This window comes from Rattus rattus, chromosome 8 (genome assembly GCF_011064425.1).
Source record: "Rattus rattus isolate New Zealand chromosome 8, Rrattus_CSIRO_v1, whole genome shotgun sequence".
Taxonomy (NCBI): Eukaryota; Metazoa; Chordata; class Mammalia; order Rodentia; family Muridae; genus Rattus; species Rattus rattus.
Genome location: NC_046161.1, coordinates 74,111,346 through 74,136,345, shown reverse-complemented (window position 1 = coordinate 74,136,345; position 25,000 = coordinate 74,111,346). Strand labels below are relative to the sequence as shown.

The 25,000-nt window shown below is 42.8% G+C and overlaps 1 protein-coding gene across 2 annotated transcripts in view; it reads left to right on the top strand.

The window, feature by feature from the left end:
* Window positions 1-25,000, top strand: part of Filip1 (filamin A interacting protein 1) — a 154,189-nt gene that overhangs the window by 93,818 nt on the left and 35,371 nt on the right. Inside the window, exons 3-4 of one of the 2 annotated variants that reach the window (XM_032910335.1) lie at window positions 11,730-11,903; window positions 18,917-19,095. In XM_032910335.1, coding sequence (XP_032766226.1) covers window positions 11,730-11,903; window positions 18,917-19,095 — 353 coding nt within the window. Of the gene's footprint in view, window positions 1-11,729; window positions 11,904-18,916; window positions 19,096-25,000 lie in introns of those variants that run through there. The other variant, XM_032910334.1, reaches the window with a different exon arrangement.

Below are 25,000 nucleotides of genomic sequence, written 5' to 3'. Positions count from 1 at the left end.
TCCTTCCTTTCCTTCTTTCTTTTTCTTTTTTTTTCTTTCATTTTTTAAAGAAAAGTTCTCTCTATGTAGTCCTAGTCGGACTGGAACTCTTGCAGACCAAGTTACCCTCAAACTCACAGAGATCTGCCTACCTTTGACTTCTGAATACTTGGGTTAAAGGTATGTGTCACCATACCCGGGCTGTTGTGACTATTTCCAACTGTATAATTCAGTAGCTAACATGTTGACCTTCCCAGGCAACTGTCACCAACGAAGAGCTCAAGAAAATGTTTTTATTGTAAACTAGAAACTCTGTACCCATTACATAGTAATTGTTTTCCTCTTAGCTCCTCTGTCTCGGGAAATCACTGTCTGCTTTGTCTCTATGAATCGGGAGGCTCTGAGTCCCTCATCTAAGTGAATTGCACAGCGTTTGCCCTTTCGTAACTGACTTACAACCCTTAGCATAACAGCTTTGGTTGATATTGTACTGTGCGTCCGAATTTCCCTCCTTTGAAAGCTGAGTGGCATTGCATTGGATGGGTCTACTGAATTTAGTGTATCACTTGGGGACAGACACTTGACCGCAAGCACTGCTGCTAGGAAGGACGTGCACAATATCTATTAAAGCCACAGCTCTCCGTTCCTTTGGGTCCATACCCAGCTGTGAAGTTGCTGCCTCATCTAGCAAAGCGTTTTCCGGTTTTTGAGGGGTTTCTGTAGTCTTCTGCTCCTGGCTGCTTCATTTTTCTTGCCCCTGGGTACCTTAAGACTTCTGATGTTTTGCAACCTTATACCACTTAATATTTTTCTGTTGAGTTTTGGTAGCGCCCGTTCTAATGGTGTAAATATCTATCATTTAATTGTGGCTTTGATTAGCATTTCTCTAATGGCTAGTGGTATTGGGCATCTTTTCATGTGCCTTTTACTGCTTGTGGTTTTATTCTTCTCTGAAGAAATATCTGTATCATCTTTGTGCTCATGAACAGTTTTGGGGTTTATAGAAGTTTTTAATATTCTGCATATTAACTCCATCGGCCACCGGCACTTTCTCACGTTCTGTAATATGCTATTCTTCGATGCTTGGAAGGTTCTAAGTTTGGCATAGTCCTGCTAATCTATATGTTTTTTTTGTTCTTTCATGACTTGTCTATTGACGTATTTAAGAAACAACTGCCAACTTCATGATCATAACATCATTTTCTTGTATTCTTTGTCAATTTTATATTTTGACTGATTTTGAGCTCATTTTAGTAATTACTCAAAGGTAAGCATTACATTTTACTAAATGTGTGGATATCTAGGTTTCCTAACACTGTTGCCAACACTCTCCCCTACCCATTGAACAGTCTTGGCGTCTTTGTGGGAACTCTCGTGACTGGCTCTGTTTATGGGTTTTTCCATCCTGTGCTTTACACCTTTGTCTTTACGGCAGTGCCACCCTCTGCTGATTAGTGTCATCTTGTAAGCATTTTGAAACCAGAAAGCACATGACTTCTAACTTCATTCATCTGCGAAGCTGCCTTGGTTTTACAGATCTCTTAAGATTCCATATGAATATTAACATGAATTTTTCCATTTCTGCAAAAAAAAACACTCCAATTTTGAGTATCTTATTTTTGAAATGTCAAACTATTAACTCGAATATAAAGGCAAATTTTAATGTGATAAGTCACATCTCTTCTTAATACTCTAACGAAGGATTCCTCTTGGTTTGTTGTTTGAATGCTACTCTTTGGTAAGTAAGCTCTACAGAGAGCTTTAGGCTGCTGTGGACCATGCAGTTGTAGAGGGAAATTATTTCAGAGAATCCAAAGGGTAATACTTTAAGCTCCAATGGCCTTTCAAGCGAACCATGTCTGAATGTTCCTCTGGCATGTTTTATTACTAATCACATTAGTTTTGCCTTTTTAAATCCAGGAAAAACTGGGTTTAATTTTTATAATAATAGCTAATAACATAAATTACATCTTTTTTGCTTCTAATCCACTTATAACATTAGTATTTGCCTAAGATGGATAAACATCTAATGTCATTTGTACGAGATTTAAAGATAACACATTTTCTATTGCAACATTCTGGTGGAATGCACTGTGTTTTCTTATTCCGTTTACATATTTTCTTTTGGAATAAACTATAAGGAACAAAATGACTCCTGAAATATAGACAAAGCTGTCAGAGGAAAGACTAAGGAAATTGACAAAATGTAACTGTTTAGATCTTTTGAACAAGGGTAAGTAGTCAAGGTTGTCCTTAGGGATTCCGGACTAGCTCTGCAGACCTCCTCACGTCACCTAACTTAAATTTACTCTTCTTGATTTCGACAAATATTTACTGAGTGCCTATCATGTGGCAGGCACTCTGTGAGGGAGGGATAGTAGACACAGCCTCTGTGCTCACAGTGGCTCACTGCCCCCAGAAGGAAATAGACAAACTAATAAATTACCTTATGTAAATAGATACAGAACACCCGAGTTCCAAGAACGGGAAGTGTTCACAGCATGGCCACGCCCCGACCTTCCCGCTGCTATGATGGAGCTATATTTAAGCGGTTAACTAAGTCATACAAAGGAGTGGTAGAGTTTGGGAATAGCATCATTCTGGGTCTTCCGTAAGTAAAGATAGATTTATTTTTTTCTCAAATATATCCGTTGTTAAAAGTCAGCAGCCCCTGGCAGGAATGTCCTCTTTAAAACCAGATGATGCTATATCCTCATCTAGGGGTTGGCTCCTAAATTCCCCGATGCATATTTTCCTCTCAGCCAAGTGAAGGGACACCAAGACAGGGCCTGGAGAGTGGCATCCCAAGAGTCTGCAGTGAGCTGCCTACCTTAGCTCAGTGGTGTTTTGAAGTCTGTGGTTCATCATCAACACTCAGGTAAACATAAAAATGCCATCACTATTCTGGGAGGTTAAAAGCTTTCAACGTTTTCTAAATCATAGTGAGGCAGGAATACTAAACAGGCCTGCTGTTCTGTTGGTCATGTGTAGGGATAAGGTGCCTGAGTGGATTTTGGATGTTTTTACCAAAAAGAAATGGTAAATATTCACCCTGTCTTGAACTTACACATTAGTATGTATTGAAGCATGACACGGTTCCTCCTAAGTATGTACACTTTCTGTGGGTCAAATAAAAGAAATTATATCAACATTGTGAAAAAAATTATAAAGTGTCACCTGAAGTCTTCCCCTGAGCAGACTGACACAGGAGACGGCTGCACTGTTTATGTGAGGGGCAGAGGGTCATTGTCATTCCCACTGTGCTCCCAAGATGACATGACCTCATATCATCCCCATTGTGCTCCCAAGGTGGCAGTGTCACCATTTCAAAAGTGCAGAAAGAGGGCAGGGCTAAACTGTTTTCCTTCCTTCTGCTCATTATAGCTTTGCTCGTTTCAAAGACTTCATAATCCAGCAAATTTAAACACGGTCACAATTGATACCAGGCATAACAATCCCTAACAGCAGTGTGCCTTTAAAGGAAGCTGTTTTTAGGTCCAGCTTCTGAGCACTGTCAAGTCAGTTACACTGCTCTGTGGCATATGGAATGTTCTGGAATACCCAGTTTCCTCACTGGTGTCTTCCATAGTATGTTTGACTTGTACCCATTTGCCTGGGTCTGGTTTGGCTTCCCACAGTCCAGCTTTCTAGGATGCTGTTCCCTTAGTAACTAAGGCTTGCTTGCAAGCAAACTCGCATAGTTGCTGAGCCTGACTTGTCAAGAAGCAGTAAACACATCTCAGTTTCTAGGGACCCTCTTGCTCTGAGGGGGACCACAATTCTTTGGTGATGAAAAGTCAGTTGGACTTACAACTCCACCAGATCATGGAGAAGCCTTAGAGGCTGGTGAATCCCTGGAAATGAGGGAACCACTGAAGATCTTGAGCTAACATCACAGTGTAGATGAGAGGATCAACATGGCCAGTTCATTAGGGAGACAGTTTTGAGAGAGAGAGAGAGAGAGAGAGAGAGAGAGAGAGAGAGAGAGAGAGAGAGAGAGAGAGAGAAATACAGAGGCATCTGGGGAGAGACCAGAGAAGGAAAAAGGAATGAAACTAGAAATGGCCCCGGGCTACAAGGAAGCAAGGGAGTGGGAGAGATAGCAAGGGATTAAGAGCTTGGTGAGAACCCAAGAGCTCAGCTCAGGACAGTACAAGAGAGCAGGGCAGAGAGTGAGACAGGGAGCACAGGTGAACACATCCCGAGGATTATAGAGTAGCCTGATGGGGGAGAGCACTTTGGACCGAACACACAGCAGTGTCTCTCTGGTGCTGAGTAGTTGTGTGTGTCTCATGGAGCAGCGACGTCTGATGTATCTGTGTTGCAGAGATGTTCTAAAACATAGTCATAAGGGAAAAGCAGCTGTATGAAGGAGGCTTTCTTGCCTCGGGTGAGCATGACTCACAGACCTGGGGTCATCAAACCAGGTGGGCCAGTGGTTTCCGAGTATTTTGTCTGGTGAACTCAAAGAATGACTTTTGCAGACAGTGGAAGAATGAGTTGCAGAAAAGACATTTTATTATAGGTGAAAGTTTGAGAGACAGAGAGAGAGAGAGAGAGAGAGAGAGAGAGAGAGAGAGAGAGAGAGAGAGAGAGAGAGAGAGAGAGAGAGAGAGAGAGAGAGAGCAAAGCTCCCATATGGCTGGGGAGGGGAGGAGAAGGGGAGGGAGGGAATGCGGTCAGAGAACAACTTTGTCTAGTTGATCTTCCACTCTATATGAGTTCTGAAGATCAAACTCAGGTCACTAGGCTTGCCCACTGAGTCTTTATAACATACATATCTGACAACGTCACTGTCCCATGGATTAAAAAGTCCAAAGCTTTTCGTTCTTCCATGACTTGGTGTGGGGCCAGAGGGCTTTATGTGAGGACATCATTGCTATCGTGCTACAACATCTGTTTGGCCTTTTCATCATCTTTTTCTTTCCCTTAAAGATTAAAAAAATTCTTTTAATGACTGTAAGTGTTTTGTCTGCGTTAACATATGTGCCTGGTGCCCTCTGAGAAGATGACATCGGATTACCTATAACTGGAGTTACTGACTGTTGTTAGCCAGTGTGGGTGCTGGAAATTGAACCCCAGGCCCTCTGCAAGAACCGGTGCTCTGAACCACTGAACCATCTTTGTTTTTACAGGCTTGAGCCTGGAACCTCTAACCTAACTAAACCCATCTCCGATTTATTCATTCTGACATTTCGGATCCCATGCTCCTAGGAACCTCCTCTATTAGGACAATGTCAGACATTTTAGATAAACATGGCTCCCAGCCAGGTGGTGATGATGGTGGTGGTGGTAGTGGAGGTGTGGTATTGGTGGTGGTGGCGGTGGCAGCGGCGGCGGCAGCGGCGGCAGTGGTGGTGCACACCTTTAATCCCAACACCTGGGAGGCAGAGGAGGCACTGCTCTATGAGTTTGACAATAGCCTGACCTACTGAGCAAGTTCCAGGACAGCCAAGGCCACACAGCGAAACCCTGTTGTGAGAATGAAAGAAAGGAAGAAAGAAAGAAAGAAAGAAAGAAAGAAAGAAAGAAAGAAAGAAAGAAAGAAAGAAAGAAAAGAGAAAGAAAGACATTACTCCCTGGGTTTTCTCCAGCACATGCTTATTCTACAATAGTACCATAATATAAGTTATTTTCCATTGTCAGTATCCCTTCAGTCTGACAGGATATAATTCTTCCTGTAATGCTCAATACAATACATTGCCCAGTGGGAATGTTCCTAACGTATTTAATGAATGACTGACTCTGCTCTGATTTTGAACCTGTTTCATTTTGCTGTGCCTCTGACTCTGGTTGTCCCAAATGCCTCCCTTGACTTCATGACTCACATACTTACTTACCTGTGGCCCAGGGCAGCGTGGGGTGGCTCTTTGCTGCCCCCACATGTTTTGAATCAGCTCCCTCTGCAACCAACTGAGACTACATTCCTTGTTCTCTAGTGTTGCCATGGGCACAGAGAGGAGGTAGGTTCAGTGGCAGAGACATGAGACTCCTGTGTTTCTTCCTGTGCCTGAACCTCATATTTATTTGTAAGTAATTGAATATCATGCTGTCTCTTTCTTCTCTAATCTTCTTTCTCTTCTCATATAGAAGAAGGAAGCTCATTTTGATTGCCGCCTTCAAAGCATTCTTCTCTCTGGTTCATTTATATTCTTAAGGTCTATTGAGAAGCTCCCTGGAGTCCTAAGACCTTAGTCACTTGTTTCTGGTTCAACTTCTCTGTGAAAATAATGTTCGAGGGCAGAGGTTTTCTGACATTTTATCCCTTTTTACAAAAATTAACACATCCCTAAAAGTGGAACTGTAGAGTAGGTGCAGGGTCTTTTTCTATACATTGAATCATGTATTTGAAGTCGTGAACAAATTTATTGAGCTTGCATAGCCATCACTAATCTGCTGATTCAAAAGATATCACACAGGCTGAGTATGTGGTATTACACAACTTTAATCTCATGGAGGCAGAGACAGGTGGATGTCTGTGAGTTTGAGACCAGCCTGGTCTACACAATGAATTTCAGGCCAATCAGGGCTACATAGAGAGTCCCTGTCTCAAAGGGAGAAAAAAGCTATCACAAGGTCAGATGAGATAGCACAGTCCATGAAGGCACTCGGAGCAGAGCCTGATGGCCTGACTTTGAACCTTGGAATTGAATTCATGGCAGAAGGAGAGAACCAACTCCTACAAATTGTCCCCTGACCTCCATATGCATGCTACAGCAGTTTGCATGCACACACAAACCACAACCAAGTAACGAGGAAACACAACAGCTGTGATAAAAAATTTTTCTTAAATAGTAATATAGAAACAACATTGCTGATCTTTCCAGGGTTAGCTCTACACCAATTGCAGGGACCCTGAGTAAGTTCATGATGGCAAGGCAGCTCTGGATATAGAATACACTGTCACTCCTTTACTTGGTTATTAGTATCCAGGATAATTAAATGAAGATGAAGTGTGTAACACATGGCATCATATTATGACTTTTTTTTTTTAGTAAAAGAAATAGGTATTTCCTTTTCTCATATGGAAGTTCAAAAAGCCCAAACAACCAAAGGATTCTTGAACAACAACAACAAAAACATCAACACAACGAAAACAGTGCTGGAAGCATCACCATATTCATCTTCAATATATATTATAGAGCCATAGTAACAAAACCAGCACAGTACTGGCACCAATACAGACACACAGATCAGTGGAACAGAAGACGCATACATAAATCCATGTAGCTATAGCAACCTGGTATCTGACAAAGACGCCAAAGACACACATTGAAGAAAAGACAGCTTCCCTAACAAGTCATGTGGGGAAACTGGACATCCACATGTAAAGGAGTGACACTAGTTTCAAATTGCCCATCCTGTATAAAGATCAATCGACTTAGATCAAAGGCCTTAATATATGACTCCAAACCCTGAAACTAAAGCGCTTCCAGAAAGAGTTATAGGAATAGGTGAAGACTATTTGAAAAGGATTCTGGTAGCTTGGGGATATAATATCGAGAATTGGCCGGTGAGATTGCATGAAATCCAAAGGTAAGGGAATAGGGAGCCTACGGAAGAAGATAAAAATTTTTGTTAGCCACACATCTGAAAGAGGGTTAGTATCCAGAATTTATTTAAAATTAAAAAAAAAAAACTGAACAGCAAACTAACAAACTACTCAGTAAATGGGTTAATGGCATGAGTGGGCAATTCTCAGAGGATAAATAAATATGTAAAAAGATGTTCAGTGACATTCATCAGGGAAATTCAAATTAAAACAATATTGAGATTCCACTTCACACCTGTCAGGATGACTATCGCAAAGAAGACGACACTGGCAAAGGCTCCAGGAGGGAGAGCTAATGCACTGTTTATTACCATGCCAACTACCATGGAAATCACCATAGAAGTTCCTTAATAAACTAAAAATTTATATAGCCTAGGACCCTGATATACCACTCGGGTCTATTCTCAAAGGACTGTAAGTCAACACAGCACAGGGATACTTACCCGTTTATATTAAATTTTTATTTATTTCTATTTACGTTTATATGTGTTTACCTGCATAAGTTTATGTGTGTGCCATGTGAACGCAGAGGCCTGCAGAGGCCGTAAGAAGTCGGATCGTGTGGAACCGAAGTTACAGGCAGTTCTGGGCTGCCAGCCTTGGGTGCTGGGAGCCAGGTCCTGGGCCAAAGCAGCAGATGCTCTTAATCACTGAGCCATCCCTCCAGCCGCCGTGCTTGCACTTTTAAGTTTACTGCAGCGCTATTCATAATAGCCAAGTTATGGATCAGGCTACATTGTTGTCAACAGATGCAGGAAGAAGAATGGTATACATACAATAGAGTTTTACTCCGTTATAAAGTTGAAAAATAGGCAGTGAAAGGGAAAAAGGGTGCCAGTGGGGGACCATCATGTTAAGCTAAATTCAGGTAAATGAATATTGCATGTTTTCTCACCTGAGAATCCTAGATTTTGTACCGATACATAAACCATAGTCATGAAAGTGGGTGTGAGACAGGGGCATGAGACTAACAAGAAAGGGAAGAAAGGAGACAGGATCGATAGTGAGTATGGTCAAAGTACATGATACAATTGTACAAAAATCATCCACGATGCCCATCACTATGTACAACAAATATACTCCAGTTGAAGTTTCATATTAAAACATTTTTCCTCAAGAAGGGGCCATCTATCAAAAATTGTAGCAAACATCTCCATTGACTTAGGACCTACTCTGGGCCAAGTTCAACATTAGTCGCTCCATGAACGTCTATATAATTCCATCCTGGCAACATTCTCATGAAATTGTTATGGCTTTATCCATAGATAATGACGTTAACCTAGAGCAACATTCATAGATCACCCAGGACCAGAGTTTTTTATTTCCAGGGCCAGAAAACAATCCCGAGACTTTAAAAAGCTGGGCTCATCCCACTGTACCACACTTCAGATTATATGGCATGTTTTAAGCTCTTGTTTGTCTGACTGCTTTAGAGTTTATTTAATTTCCTTTAGACTTAGGTCACATATACTACCGTGAATTAATGGTGAAATCCATGCTGTGAAGAGTGTTACTTCAGTTTATGTCTGAAAGCCAACTTTCTGAACACTTTTCTCCACGGTGAGGAATGTGGTTTGCGGAGGTAGTGTGTGGATAGCTCTCTCGTGGTTCCTGTCACATAGGAACGTGGCGGTAGCAAAACAAGCATGACAGGAACCTGTGCTCCTGATGCGCCTCCCCGACCGCCTGTTCTGTGACTGTTCTGTCCTCAGGGGTATGGCCGTGCCGTGTTTGAATAATCCAAAAGGACTGACAGTGCCAACCAGTGGGTGTAGCACAATCTTCGCAACGCTGGCTTTATGTTGGGCTTAGATCCCAGGAACACTGTGCATAGAGTCATGCATAGCAAGAATGAAGGCAGCTTGCTCAAGCTTCTAGGTAGAAAACACAGAACTTTCTAGCTTAGAAAAAAACTTCCCTTTATGGTAGTATTTTATTCTAGTTTAGAAATTCTAATTCTATTCTATTTGCCTTTGTATGTCTATTATGAGAAGAAGCACAGTGTGGTTTTCTTTCTTTTCCCGTTTTACTTTAAAATTGTTGTGGTGGAATTTAATGAGAAACCTGTCTCTGAACATGTAAGGCAGAGAACGATTAAGGAAGACACGTTATCAGCTCCTGGTCTCCACAAACACATTCTCACACATGAGCACACACATATGTGTACACATATGCACACATACTAGGAGGGGGAGGAAGAGAGGAGAGGGAGGGGGAAGAAAATGCCTGTTTCGTCTAGGAGATGCAGCCATTAATTGAGGTGCCCTTTATCTAGTGAGCCATGGCTGGGCTGTGTTTTAGCCCGTTTATTTTATCTGCCAAGTAACCTTGGTCAAAGTGTAAATCTGTATCTATGGCAGCACTGTAGCACAGGGCGCCTCCTGTACATAGACAGACTTTGATCTCAAAAAGAAGCACTCCTATATTCATTTCATTCACGTAAGCATATATATTGTTACCAGAAGTTGGGTCACAGTCAGTGCCCAACAAGCCAGTTTAGCCACCTGTCCTCCATGAGCCAGTTAAAATAGCAACAGGATGATGATATTTTCCTTTAGCCACTCTCCTATCTGGGCTCAACGTTTTTTACATTGACTGAAGATGAAAGTGTCATCTTGAAAGAAGAAACTGTGACGGTAGGGGCTTGTGGACAAGGAAGGCAAATTTGGAATCACGTGTGAAGGCAGAAGGCAAACGGTGATAATGGAGGTTGGCTCACTGGACATCTCCATTAAGAAAAACTACCGTTTGCTTCTCCATCAGTGGGACTACAGATACTTGCCACAGTGTCCGCTTCTCACGGGGCTTCTGAAAAGTCACAGGCGGGTCCTCATGCTTGCTGTCTTGCTAGCCCCAGGTGACTGTCTCATGTTTAGATATGGTCCCTGGCTAGCACGACTTGGCGCTGAGCTTTGTGTGGGTCCCCCTAATTCCCCATGGTGATGAACTGCTTTTTCATTAGCCTGTTTTCCAACTTTAACATTCTCACTAATATTTCTAATTAGTAGGTTCTTCAGAAATTAGTATTTTACATTTTATCTTGAAATGAGTATTTGCAACCGTGACCCTGGTAATATGTAAACTCTAATTCACTGCTAGCCCACTAGTGGATTCATCCTTATCCATCTGGACCAGAATAACTTGGAGACTGAAAAAATAGAAGCCTTAAGAAATGGTCAGATCATGGATTTGGTGCTTACATTTCACTAGTTAGTTCTCCATGCTTCAATGACCAGGTTTGTAGTTTTAAACTCACGGCTAACAGTGGTGTAGGAGAAAACTGTTTTACTGTTATGGGTTGAAATCTGTGTCCAACCAGTTGTAACAAAGTTCACCTATTACCCTGATGGTAAAGCAGCCCCACACTTAGGAAGGAACACATATACATAGCAAACGTCAGCTGCATCACAGTGTGTCAATAGAAAAGGCCCCCAGAGGTTCGAGCATTGTCTGACAGGGACCCAAGACAGTGCCACATAGACCTACAGCTGTGGTTTTCTTGAGAACATCTAGAAGATGTTGAGCAAAACCACCAAGAGACTACCAACCTGCCTTGTCTGGTGACAGTCTAGTGTTAAAAAGATAGGATTTGATGTGAAGTATTTAGTTCAAAAGCCCAGCCCAGCACAGTGTGAGTTCTAACCATGTGTTTCCCGGCAAAGCAAATGACTTAGGAAGGCATGAGGTCAGTAAGAACGGCTGGTCATTAATCGCACATGGAGTTGTAACTACAGTGAACATGAAATCAGTAAGAACGGCTGGTCATTAATTGCATTAATAGAGTTGTAACTACAGTGAACATGGTTATAGAATAGAAGGAGTGGGGTTTCCCTTTAAAATACATTTGAATACAGCATCGAGAGCATAAGTAGAAAACTAGGGGATTTTGATTGTTTCTGGTCTCATGTACCCTAAAACAGGTTTTCCAGGACTAGCCTGCCTCGCCTTCTCTCTCATATTAGGGCCACCTAACGAAAGCAATTTTTATGTAGTTAATATTAGCACAAATTCTTTTTCTGCTCCCCTGCTTCCTAGCAACCGAAGCAGAGAATCTGCTTGCCAATCTACTGTTGGTTAAAAAATATAACCCCCCCCCCAACTCTTCAGTAGACCCAAAGCAGTAGGGGTATCCAGTAAGCTCCCTGCTGACTTAGTCCGGAGTGTCAGCCCTCTGACCTTGCTGTACTTTTGGCCACAGGCTCGAGAAGATGTCATCCACATGCTGAGGACAGAGAAAACCAAGCCCGAGGTTCTGGAGGCACACTATGGATCTGCAGAGCCTGAGAAAGTGCTTCGGGTCCTGCACCGAGATGCCATCCTTGCTCAAGAGAAGTCCATAGGAGAAGACGTCTATGAGAAACCTATCTCAGAGGTAAAAGCTAGACATCCATCCACAAGCCTCCCTAGAGAGACACTGCTCCCCTCTTCCTCTGTCTGCTTTGATGTTTTCTTCCAAGTGCAAAATTGTTATGATGCCCCATTGTAAGTGTGGTTAAGTAATTATCAGGCTGTACTAGATATGTTCTGATAGGGATTTCAAACTCAAACAGGTTTCAGATTTGAAGTCTGTATTTCTATATGGTTAGGAAAGTTATGTGCTCATGAAGTATGTTATTATTATTATTATTATTATTACTATTATTATTATCCTCTAAGAGATAGCATATTTGAGAATTTGAGATGCCTACTAGTTCTCACAAGGAGTTTTCAGAATTACTATAAAATTGATAACCTTAGGTTCAATTCATTATTGATAGTTACGGTTTACTCCCACTGCTTTGGAAGTGTCTTAAAGTGTCATCATTTAAAAGGTCGTACGTGAATTCCAGTGATGAGGTAGAAAATCCAAATGAAATATTTAAGGTAATTTTTAAGGTGAAATGATATCAGTAGGGCTATATTGAATCATTTTTATGCGAGAATATGTTAGGAATTCTGGCTACTGTTATTACCTACGACATGACAGTTTAATGATTCCCCATGCAATAGTGGAAGTTCAGTGTGAAATTAGGGTGCTCCTTTAATGGATGTAGCCATAGTGATTTTTCAAAATTCAGGCAAGCAATTCATAGCTTTACAATTAGTAGCACAAATTTAAAAAATATAAATCAAAAGTATGAGAAAAACAATTTTAAATTTATCTTTCAACCTAGGTTAGTGGCCAGATCAGATTTAGATAGTTTTCAAAAGAGATTGACAGCTCCATAGTTCTCTAACTGAAGTAGATTGGTCCTCTCCGCTTTCCCTAAAATGGAGGTGGCGGGGAGGAGTTGTTTGTAGGGCAGGACTCAGGTAACAGGCTGGATCCACTTCACGTTTGAGATCCAGCTGTGGATGGTTTTGCAGAGCCCACTTCTATTCATTAAAACCTGACTTCTTATCTGTGAGGTGGGGGAACCATCACAGCAGACACCTCACTGTGGCGTTGTGAGGACTGAATGGAACAATACCCATAAAGCTTTTTGCATTGAGTCTGACTCATGCTAGATACTCAGCACTACCAGCCATTACTGTGGGTGTGGATTTGAGGAGGATAATCACTCATACCTTCAAGGTCTTCCACATGTGGGCTTGGGCTTGAGGAATAATAGATATACAGAAGTAAAAATATCAGTGTGATGATGATGATGGTGGTGGTGATGGTGATGGTGATGGTGATGACAGTAAAAACTTGGATTATCAAACTCAGTTTAGGCTTCCTAAGTCTTTTCTCTGAAGGTTAGGGCTTGAAGAGACTCCCCTAACCCTAAGGAAGAGGTAGGCCATCAGAGCAGACACATTAACCAGAATCACTACCCCTAAGCCACCGAACTCTGAAAACAGCACACAGAGAGGGGCTTCTGATTACCATCAGCAAGTCCATCTGCTCAAAGGGTCCCTCCTTTGGAGAAAGGGGCCCTGAAGAACCGCTCAGCTGTGTACAGCCCTGGGAATGGTGGTGCTGAGCCCTTTTTGTTTTTTCTCCTCTCAATAATCTCCTTAATCTCTCTAGGGGAGAAGGGAGGAAGAAATAGAGACAGAGAGGGAGGAAGAAGGTAGATAGATAGATAGATAGAGAGATAAAGCATAGGTAGGATAGATAGATAGATAGATAGATAGATAGATAGATAGATAGATAGATAGATAGATAGATAGATGGATAGACAGACGATAGGTGATAGATGAGATAGATAGATAGATAGATAGATAGATAGATAGATGTCTGATATTCTTTGTGGAAGATACAGAACACTAAAAAAGAAAAGTTTTTCTGTTTGGCCCCTTACTTCAGCCATTCATATGGGTTCAATTCTCTCCACCATGAAAACAAAGACAGAGATAGGACTTTTAAAGCTGTTTATTTGGTTTTGTTTTGTTTTATTTTGTTTCATTGTGTGTGTGTGTGTGTGTGTGTGTGTGTGTGTGTGTGTGTGTGTGTGATGTGTCCTTGTGTACAGATGCTAGCAGAACAGAGCTGTTAGATCCTCTGGTCTTCCCTGGAACTGGAGTTACAAGCAGGTGTGAACTCCCAACATGGGTGCTAGGAGCAGAAATGAGGTCATCTGCAAGAACACTGCGATCTCTCCAGCCCCTAAATCAGTAAATATGGAATGAATAGTAGATAATTGTGCATATCCTAATAAATCCTTGAAGTTGTTGAAGAAAAAGAACAGGTGGGTTTCGGGATGCATGAGGAAAACTGAAATGCTAATAAAAGCAGAAAACCTTCCTGCGCTCTCACAGGACACCGAGTTGTGATCCTTCCTGCTGATGCCGAGCAGAGGAAGAAATTAAAAAGAAGGAAACCAAACCCTCATGTTTTCTTAGGACTTCACTTTGATAGTTTGGATTTTGATAGTTTGGAATCATGTGTGGAGATTTCCAGGGATTTAACATTGGCCGTTTACTTCCTCGACAAAGACTTGGTAGCAGAAAGCAGTCCATCGTGTTGGACTCACTACAGCCTCTGTGAATCCTATTGATAACCCAGTGGGATTTACTCTATATGGATGTTTATTTCCTTTGCATCGCAGAGGATCAGACGTCTGGCCTCACACATGCCAGGCTCCATCACTGAGCCACAGCCCAGTCTTGACTGTTCCCCCAGCTCCCGTGGCCTGGTCTCCATCCTTCTGAGGCCTGTATGACTTGAGCCTACTGGGTATTGTTCATCCCCAGAACTAAGCCTTCTCTCACGTTAGGGAGCTTACTAATAGGGAACTTGTCCTGGTGAATCAATAAATAGCTTCTGCCGTTTTTCTTATGTTTAGGAAAGTTCGGCCAAGTTATTTTATGTTTTTAGACTTTCAATTTCTGTTTTCTTCAAGTGGCTCTCTTATTTTCACTGCTACTTTAAACTCTTTTTTTTTTTTTTTTTTTTTTGGTTTTTTTTTTTTAGGGCTGGGGGCCGAACCCAGGGCCTTGCACTTCCTAGGCAAGCGCTCTACCACTGAGCTCAATCCCCAACCCCTAAACTCTTTTTTATCTTTTTGCTTTTCTTTTCTCTATTCTTTGAAACCCAAGTATTTGTTATTTTACTTTACTTTTTCTTACCATGTAACAGTGTCTTACCATGTATCCCAGGCCACCTACACTTCTAGGCAAATATTTGTTTTTCTGCCTGGATATGGTAGCACATGCCTGTAATCACAGTCTTCAGAGGGCTGAGACAGGACAATAACTAGTTCAAGACCAGCCTGGACTACCTACGGTCTTTCGCAATCGGTGCTGTGTGGTCTCCTCCAGGGAAAGACACAAAGCCAAGCCTTTAGAGGCTTCAAGACTGTGAGTTTAGCATGAACTTTTCGGGTTTCCTGTCATTGAGTTGGATAATCCTCAGTAGGGTACCTTCCCCGTCACTTCTGAGCTAGGTGTGGACTGAGCTGGTGCTGCTCTGCTGAACCCCTTTAGTTTGTCTCCTTTTCCCTTTGACGCAAACCCAAGACCACGAAATGTGGGGCATGTTTAGTCAGACTCCAAGCAATGTCAGCAACTGCAGTCTGTCACCAAGTAGTGCATCTGATATCTAGTCTTGCTACTCCCAAAGCTAATTCTCTCGTCTCTGTGGACTTCATTCAATTATCTTGAAAATCTGTTGCATCCCCAAGGGAAAGGCTATAGGTGATCTCATGAGACCACTTGAAGATTTATAGCATGTTCCTCAGTTGTATCTTGGGTCCTAATACTCTCTGTGTACAAGAATCACCTTCCTCTGCTTTGGGGATCTCCTGACTCCACCATTCCCCAATTCTGATTCAACTTCGATTAAAATGTTTCTTTTACAACTTTATCCTATGCACACCCAAACCTAGTCCCTTCTCTGTGAGCCAGTTTTGTTACTAAGACCTTATGTGTTACCTTCAGTTGATCTTCGTCTTCCTAGATTCCTCAGTGCATTGGAATTGGCCCTCTGCAAACAGCAGAGCTAAAACTGTCTCCCAAGTTATGTTCTTTTGACATAAAACAGGCTGACACTGCTCCCTTTCTCAAGCCTGCTACTCCTGAGGCCCGTAATGGTTGTGCAGGTAAAGGTGCCACCAAGCTGGACAACTGGAGTTCCAGCCTGAGAACCATGGTGAAAGGAGAGGGTTGGTCTGTGCCAGAGGTCCTCTGACCTACACACTAGCACTTTGGCATGGGCACCTTCATGAGAACACACACACACACACACACAACCAAAGTTGTGCTTGGTGGTCCATGCCTTTCACTTGGGAGGCAGAGGCAGATATTAAAGGCTGGCTTTGTCTACATATTGAGTTCCAGGACAGCCAGGGCTACACCGAGAAACCTTGCTTTGAAAAACAAAAAACAAACAAAACAAACAAAACAAAAAAAAGACTTCTAGGTACATTCTTTCTTTCCTTAGAAAATTCTTGGTGTTTCCATTTTGCTTCCCCTCTATTCAAATGAGTTATATGTCTAAAATAATAGATTCCCAGTGCAGTTGCACTGTTCTTCATTAACAGCCATTCATCTATGATGAGTCACCTCTTAAAAACCCAAAACCCAAAGTCAGTGCACAGAGCATGAATCTGCAGGATACATTGCTAAGGGTGGGAGGTGTCAATCTTCAGTCACTTAACAAGTTCTATAGAGCCAAGAGAAAGAAAGAAAGAAAGAAAGAAAGAAAGAAAGAAAGAAAGAAAGAAGGAAGGAAGGAAGGAAGGAAGGAAGGAAGGAAGAATATTTGTCAGATCCGATCATGTTGTAACCCATGCAAGTTTTACATGCAGAACTTAGGATTGAAAGCTAGATGCCACACTAGTGCTTTAAGCAGAGTTCACCACATTGGGCAGGAATTCCTCAGCCTGTACTGAATCTGGAAGACTCTTCCTCATAATGCGACCATGATTACAATGAACTGTATGACATACGTTGAGATGAACATTAGTCACAGCCACTCCAATAGCCCACTCCAGTGGTCCAACCTAAGACTATCGCTGCCTTAAAGCCCGTGTGGTCAAGGCCAAGGCCTGCTGTGTGCTGAGGCCACACCAGAACATTTGATATTTCTATGTGCTATTATTCTATACAGATGCCCATATTCCATCTCCCATCCAATTCATACGCCATGATCTTCCCCCATACAGTTCTTTGGCTGGATTGAGATCACAATGGAGACTGGGCTTTCAGAGCTCAATGCATCACGCTACGGTATACAGAATGCAAAATAAATTAAGAGTGACTCTTATGTACTTGACTCTGTATTCCAAATACAGCCTTCAAATAAGCATGGCCTTTTCCCTTGATGAGGGCAATAGTGACACAGACAGAGCAGAGCTGCCCTTCAAATGGTTTTCCAGGCTTGTCAAAGGTACAGAAAGAAGTTTGGCTGCCAAACTGTAAATAAAGGTCTGGGCACTATGAGTTATCAGTTTTTCAACCAGTCTCCATTTAACATCTACCCCAAAGCAAAGAGAAGACAGGAGGGTCAAGTGACTCCCATTTTATTAGCATCCCAGAAACAATCCATTCTCAATGAACTGCTCACACACCTGTAAAGAGGACTGTAAAGGTTTCCCGAGATGGAAGGACAAGCATGGAAACCCAGAGGACAGCTTTGGTGTTGGCACTCTGCAGTCCCGCTCCCCAGGAGGGCTAGGGTGTCATTAATGAGATTGAGAATGGATTGTAATCTCTAGCCTGCCTGGAGTAGTGTGCTCGGAAGGGATGGGGAGAAGTAGAGGAATTCTTTTTTTTTTTTTTCAGAAAACATGGAACAATGTCAGGTCCTTAGCTCACCACAGCTGGAAGTGGTGCTGGTGACATCTGGTTGGAAAGATGCTGCTAACGTCCCTTGCTGCATGGGATGCTGGGGGGCAGGGTTCTGCTGACCAGTCCCACATGCACAGCCCCACAGTGGGCCACCTCACCTCCGCAGTGCAGGTTAAAAGCCCTTGTGCTGGAGTTTGAGAGAAGGGGTAGTGAGCAGGATAGGAGGGGTCAAAATAGTAACATTTGATCCTCTTGAACAGGCATTTTTTACTAAACATACTTCGTGCAGACGTAGGGGCCATAGTCAGAGCTGAAGGACTCACGAGGTCTGGTCACAAACAACAGCCCTGAGTTAGATGTGAAGAACTCATTTAGAGAAATGTGCTCTTTAAATGTTCCCAAAGGCCTCCCTACATTTAACATGTCTTGAAGGAAAAACAAAAACAGAAACAGAAACAGAAAACAAAATAAAACAAAACCAGAACTCTGGAGCTTTCCTATACTTTCCTTAGAAATTCAGATGATTATAAGCTTATAACATTGATAATTAATTCCCAGAAGAGAAGTCTGATACATACATACATGTAGATGATGAGAACTTAGCTTTTCTGAGATGAGGAAGATGTTATCCACTTTCTGAGGAATAATGTATTCTAAAATTTAGCGAGTCCACTCCAGAAGGCCGGCAGGTAAATCATAGCATTGTGAACAGGGTATAAGCACACGCCTTTAATTTCGGCATGAAGGAGGCTGAGGCGAGGAGATTTGAAGCTGGATGCCAGCCAGTGCTGCATAACAAGACGGAGTCTCAAACGGCAAACCAAAAGCTTACGGATTGTTATGGCTAGTTTTGTTGTTGTTGTTGTTTCGTTTTGTTTTAGTTTGTTTGAGAAAGTGTTTTCCTGTGTAGCCCTGGCTGTCCTGGAATTCACTGTGTAGACCAGGAGGGTCTCAAACTCCGAGATCTGCCTGCCTCTGCCTCCAGAGTGCTGGGATTAAGGGCGTGTACCACAATGTACTATTACGGCTAGTTTATAAAGCCAATTGGCATTGAGAAAATAACAGAAGGAGGAGGCAGTTTCCCCTGCAATGTTCTCCATCAGGTCGGAATCCTTAGGCCAGTGTTAGCAATTTGCAGTCAGTGCCGATGGAGTCAGGCGGTTAAACTCTTTCCCGGCTTTGCTCTCTCAGCTGGACAGACTGGAGGAAAAGCAGAAGGAGACGTACCGCCGCATGCTAGAGCAGCTGCTGCTGGCTGAGAAGTGTCACAGGCGCACCGTGTACGAGCTGGAGAACGAGAAGCACAAGCACACTGACTACATGAACAAGAGCGACGACTTCACCAACCTGCTGGAGCAGGAGCGAGAGAGGTAACCTGCGCGCAGGCGCCCGTCACATCTGGGTCCCCTAGAACTGGAGTTGTAAATGACTGTGAGCTACCGCGTGGGTGATGGAAACCAAATCCACATCTGCTATAAGAGCAACGAGTGCTTTCAACTCCTGAGCCATCTCTACAGCCCTAGGTCGCACACTTTACCTTTTTAAGAAACCAAACCAAAACCGTTCTACCATGACCCACCGGCCATCGGTCTTGGAGCCCTGACTAGGGCCTGTGAGGGGAGGAAAAAATGACAGACACACAGACACATGTACAGAAAAACTGTGGTCAGGTTGGGTGTGTGCACTCTGAAGGAGTAGCATCTATTGCTACAACCCGGAACCTTAGCGTGTTCGTTATGTACTTGGGTGGGGGGAGCCAGTTTCTGTAGGAAATCTCTATGGCTGGTCTCATACAGTGAACATCCAAGGGGAGGAAGCGGCAGGTGCTAGTTTTTTTGCGCAAATTGGTCAGTGGTTTGCACCGCCCAGAAGGAAAACTTTGTCATTCCTCCAAGCCTCACCTGGGAAAGGTTTTGACCCACCTTTGGGGCTGAGGTATTAGAGTCCTAGACATGGCTGCCCCCATGCCAACAATCAAAATTCACTAAAGACTTTACTCATCCAGGGCATCCTCTGCTCCCTAGAGTTCACCCTACACATCTACTCTTGTAGCACTGTTTCTGTAAACCACAGCCTGCCAACCAGAAGCAGAGATCTCAGTGGTAAAGCTTTCTACATAGCTGCTGGACTCACTCATTTATGTCTCTCCTGTCCTTCCACCAAATGGTTATTTCTTTGATGAAACCACTGACATTGAACTGCTTGTAACCCCCTTTGGGATGTGGAGGCAGAAGGCTCAGGGCCAGCCTCAGCAATATAACAAGTTCAAGGTCAGCCTGTGCTACATGAAAGCTTATCTCGAAAACAAAACAAAACAACAACAAAAATCAAACAACAAGCCAAAACCAACACATGATACCAAACAGATTGAATTTATAAAGTTTAAAAAAAATATGTAATTGGTAACGTTACCTCTTCCTGGGTTTAGGGGGAGAAATGAAAAGAAAGCAATGAAGTTATATGTCCTATGTTCCTAAATTACAGTTTCTTTGTGATTCTTTTAAATTGCAGTTAACCAAGGCTCGCTTGTTTGAACAGATGAGCTGGTTAAGCATTTCTGGTAACCCTGGGTAACCAGGGAGAATAAGCCCCTGCCCTCAGTTTGAGAACTATCTGGTCTTAAACTGTAGATCCAGCATGATAGGAAGCCCTGCTAGGGCAATTAGATCCCCATCTCCCAGTTCCTTGGCCTCTCAGCATTTGGAAAGTAGAATCAGGAGGATCAGGAATGGAAGGCTAACCTTGGCTACATAGTGAGTTAGAGGACATGCCGGGCTACCTGAGTTACTACCTTAAAAACCCAGGGATTGGAGAGATGGTTTGAAAATTAAGAGCGCTCACTGGTTTTGCAGAGGACCCTAGTTCTGTTCCTAGTATATGTGTGGTTATTTCAGAATCATCGGTAACTCCATTCCCAGGTGGTTTCCAAACTACCCCACTAAAATGCTCTGGGTTGGTCCTGCTTTTGAAGTGAGCATTTGTGTTTAGATCTTCTAGGACCTGGCAGGACATCAGGTCACCCATACTGTGACTCTACCTCTCTGGGCTTCCTAGCCTCTCTCTCCCCATCTCTGGCCTCCCTCTGTCTGAATGTCCATCCTCCTTCTCCTGACTCCCTAGCATCACCCACCTCCTCCCGCTCCCTCTCTGGTACCTGTTCCTCTCACCTCTCTCCTGGAAAGTCACACTTCAGAGCATTAGCTGGGGTCCTAAGGGACCACGGCAAGTCTTTGTTCACATGTTTCCCTTCCCTTCTCCTCTTCCCTATCTTAGAGTTTCTATTGCTACAACAAAACACCATAAAGAACAAGCTTACTGTCTTGCTTCACATGGCTTGCTCAACCTTTCTTAAAGAACCCAAGACACCAGCCCAGCAACAGCACCGCTCACAATAGGCTGGGCCTCCTCCCAGTGACCACTAATTGAGAAAATGCATTATAGCTTGTTCTTTTTTCTATCTCTGAAAAAAATGTTTTTATTTTGTTTTGTTTGTTTTGTTTTTGTTTTTAACCACTATTGATTGCTCTGTAGCACAGTTTGAGGTTAGGAAAGGTGATTCCTCCAGTTCTTTTATTGTTCAGTATTGTTTTTGCTATCCTCATATTCCATATGAATTTGAGAATTGCTTTTTTCTATCTCTGTGAAATTTGATGGGGATTGCACTGAAGCTGCAGGTTGCTTTGGTATAGGATGGCCATTTTACCTCTATCAATCCTACCGATCCATCAGCATGGGGGATCTGTCCATCTTCTGAAGTATTCTTCCATTTCTTTCTTGAGAGACTTGAAGTTCTTCTCATACAGATCTTTGACTTGCTTGGCTAGAGTCACACCAAGATATTTTATACTACGTGGCTATTGGATGGTGTTGTTTATAATTTCTTTCTCAGCCCATTTATCCTTTCAGAAGAAGAAGGCTACTGATTTGCAGGTTAATTTTATACCCAAGTCACTATACTTTGGAAGCTGTTTATCAGCTGATTCTTTAATAGAATTACACGAGGATAGCTTATGTATACAATCATACCATCTGCAAATAAGTACCTTGACTTCTTTTGTTGTCTTATGGCTTCAGATTAGAACTTCAAACAGTATATTGAATGAATTCTGAAAGTGGAGACAGCCTTGTCCCTGATTTTTAGTGGAATTGCTTTAAGATTCTCTCCATTTATTTTTGATGTTGGCTATTGATTTTGTTATGTTGCTTTTAATACTATTTAGGTATGGCCTTGAATTCCTGATCTCAAGACTTTTACCATGAAGGGTGTTGGTTTTGTGTAAGAGCTATTTCAGCATCTAATGATATGATATCGTGTGGTTTTCTTTGAATTTTTTTATGTGGTAGATTGCATTGATAGATTTTCATATATCGAATCATTTCTGTATCCCTGGGATGAAGCCTACCTGATTGTGGTGAATGATGTTTTTATGTGTTCTTGGAACCAGTTTTTGAGCATTTTATTGAGTATTTTTGCATCTCTGTGCTTTTTTGGCTGTAGGATAACAAACTCTGGGGTTCTGCTCCAAATTGGCCACCACTAAGCCATCGGGTGTTGTTGTAAAAATATAAAAAATAAAAAAAGTATGGTTGTCTTTTACCCCGCTAGGTTCGGCACTGTGGTGCCCCAAGATATCTGCTAGATAGCTTGGCGGAAACACATCCCAAATCCGCGGCGGCCCAGTGTCTCCTGCCGCCGCAGTTTCCTACACTCAAACCGTCACATAAAAGGACACACAACACAATAATCTTTGACCCAATTGGTAAGATATAATTGCCCACCTAAACATACAAAGCCCAGTACTGTCCATCCCTTAAGAACATTAATAACAACCTGTAAATACACAGAGCGAGATCTTTACGTCAGCCTCCATTGTCCTGCCATGGCTTCTCTCCTCTCCTGTCTCTTCTCCTTTCTGTCCCAGTCTCCTCCTCTTCCTTCAAACTTCTCTCCTGCCCATCCTTCCTTCTCCTCCAATGACAGGCCTCCTTTTATCCTGTACCTGCCCTCACCTGTATTTTAAAAATTCAGTGGGGAGAAGGTACTGGTGAAGTCACCTGAGTCCTGAGTAGTGACTAGGCTGCTGTCCTTGGGGCAGTGGAATTAGCATCAAAATGCAGATAACTCCAGGGCAAACCACAACAATCCAGTCAGTGAGTTTTCAGTCAAGCACCAAGAAAGAGTTAAGGAAAGTGCTGGAAAAACCACGCTGAGTCTTAGCACCTTGGTGAGTGACTGTATCAGGTTTCTATTTCTGCCTGTTGTCCATGGTGGAAGGAGGTCCTCAGATTAGCATTCCAAATCCTGGATTCTGAGAGGGAGCCGGAACTTGGGTGGTGCTGTTTCAAGTGTTTGCTCTCCTCTCTGGCTCCTTAACCAAGTGTGCAGTCTCTTTTCCAAGAATGCTTGTGTTTGGAAAGTGCTTCGTGGTGGTGAAAAGTTTGAACAGGAAAGATTAATCAAAGGTTGGGTCTTTCATGCTCAGCACACAACATGTTTAGTTCTTGGACGTGAACTCTTAGCCAGGAAACTAGTTAAATAATATTCAGGGGCTGAATTTGAGCTCCAGCTGCAGCTAAAAGTCAAGTCAGTCTCAACTGGTTCTTTTCAAGTCCAGAAACACTGTGCCATAAGGATTCTCTTCTTATTTCTGTATGGCTCCTGAAGAGTACGCGTTTACAAAGTAATTGGTATTTTTGTTTGTTGTTTGCATGAGTGGTCTTTTTGAGATGAGGTCTCACATAGTGCGGCCTGGCCTCGAACTTATTATGTAGCTGAGGATGGCCTTGAACTTCTGATGATCCTCTTGCTTTCACCTCCTAATTGCTGGGACTGCAAGCATGCTCCACCATGCCCAACTAGACTATTTTCTGATTTGCGGGACAGGGTCTCATGTAGCCGAAGCTGCCTTTTAACTCAATGTAGCCAAAGATGCCCCCAAGCTCCTGTTTATCCTGCCTCTATAACTGGAATACTAGAGTTTGTCTTGCCCGTCACCACAGACTCCAATGACCAGAGACAGGAACTGAATTGAACAAAGCCATGCTTTCTTCAGAAAGCTGGCAATCTGAGAAGAGAGAAGACAACATCCCTAAATCTCTAGCTAGTGCACTCCACAAGGCAGTGTGGGTATTCCACAGTTTAGCCTTGACTCTCTGGGCTGTCAGTCAACCTCGTCTGAGCTTTTGATGTTGTTGCTTCTGGCCATGTTGCCGCCTGCACTTTCTTCCTCCTTACCCCCTCGTTATGTACCTTGTTACCCACCCTTCTATGAAGTACAGTTACTTATTCCCAAAGCTGCTGAGCTTCGTGTTTCTCCTGTGGCACATCTCCGTTAAAGGCTAACTCGGAGCAAAGTGTTAGCAGTGTGATCTGCGGATTCCTTGCTACAGCATGAAGAAGTGCAAGTATGCTCTAGAATATGCAGTAAAAAGTAATATTTAAAAAAATTCCTGGTATGGGGTTCTACCCGCCTTAGACCATTTAGGTTTCTGGATGAAAGACACACACACAGACATAAAGACACACAGAGACAGACAGACAGACACACACACACACAGAAACGCAGACGCACAGACTCACACACAGACACACAGACACACACACACACACACAGACACACACACACACACACACACACACACACACACAGACACGGCCTTTGTACAATAGCAGGGGGCAGCTGCCTACCTCCATGTTACCTTCCCATCTATGACCCTAAACTATCACTATATCACTAGTTACTCTGTTCCAGCTGGACTGCTCTTAACTCCAATCAGACAGTCCTCTGGGTCATGTTATTTTGGACCCTAGAGCATGGCACCTCTCTTGTTCCTGCAGTTTCCTCTTCTCTCTCTTCTCTGTGGTTCTCAACCCTGCCTATGTCTCTTCTCCCCAGCTATTGGCTGGCGGCATCTTTATTCACCAATCAGAATCAAGTTAGGGGCAGGGTGCTGGGGGCTAGTGTAGAGTCCAGGATTTGGAGGGTAAGTATCCTTATCCATCCTTTCTGGTACCTGTAACTCCCACTTCCCAAGCACAGGGATGACTAATGAGTGTGTACTGTGCTCGGCTTATGCTTTTCCTTAAGTGATTAAGAAAACACATTGGTCTGACTTGAAATATAAAGGAAACTAGACGTGATGGGCTACAGCCCTCCCACATCCAGTATGCGAGTAGAAAGGGGCAATATTTTGTTATACTTAACCTTCACCATTTCTTCCAGTGTCAAGAAATCCTGTATTCTAAATGTTCTTACTCCATGCCCTGAACTATGT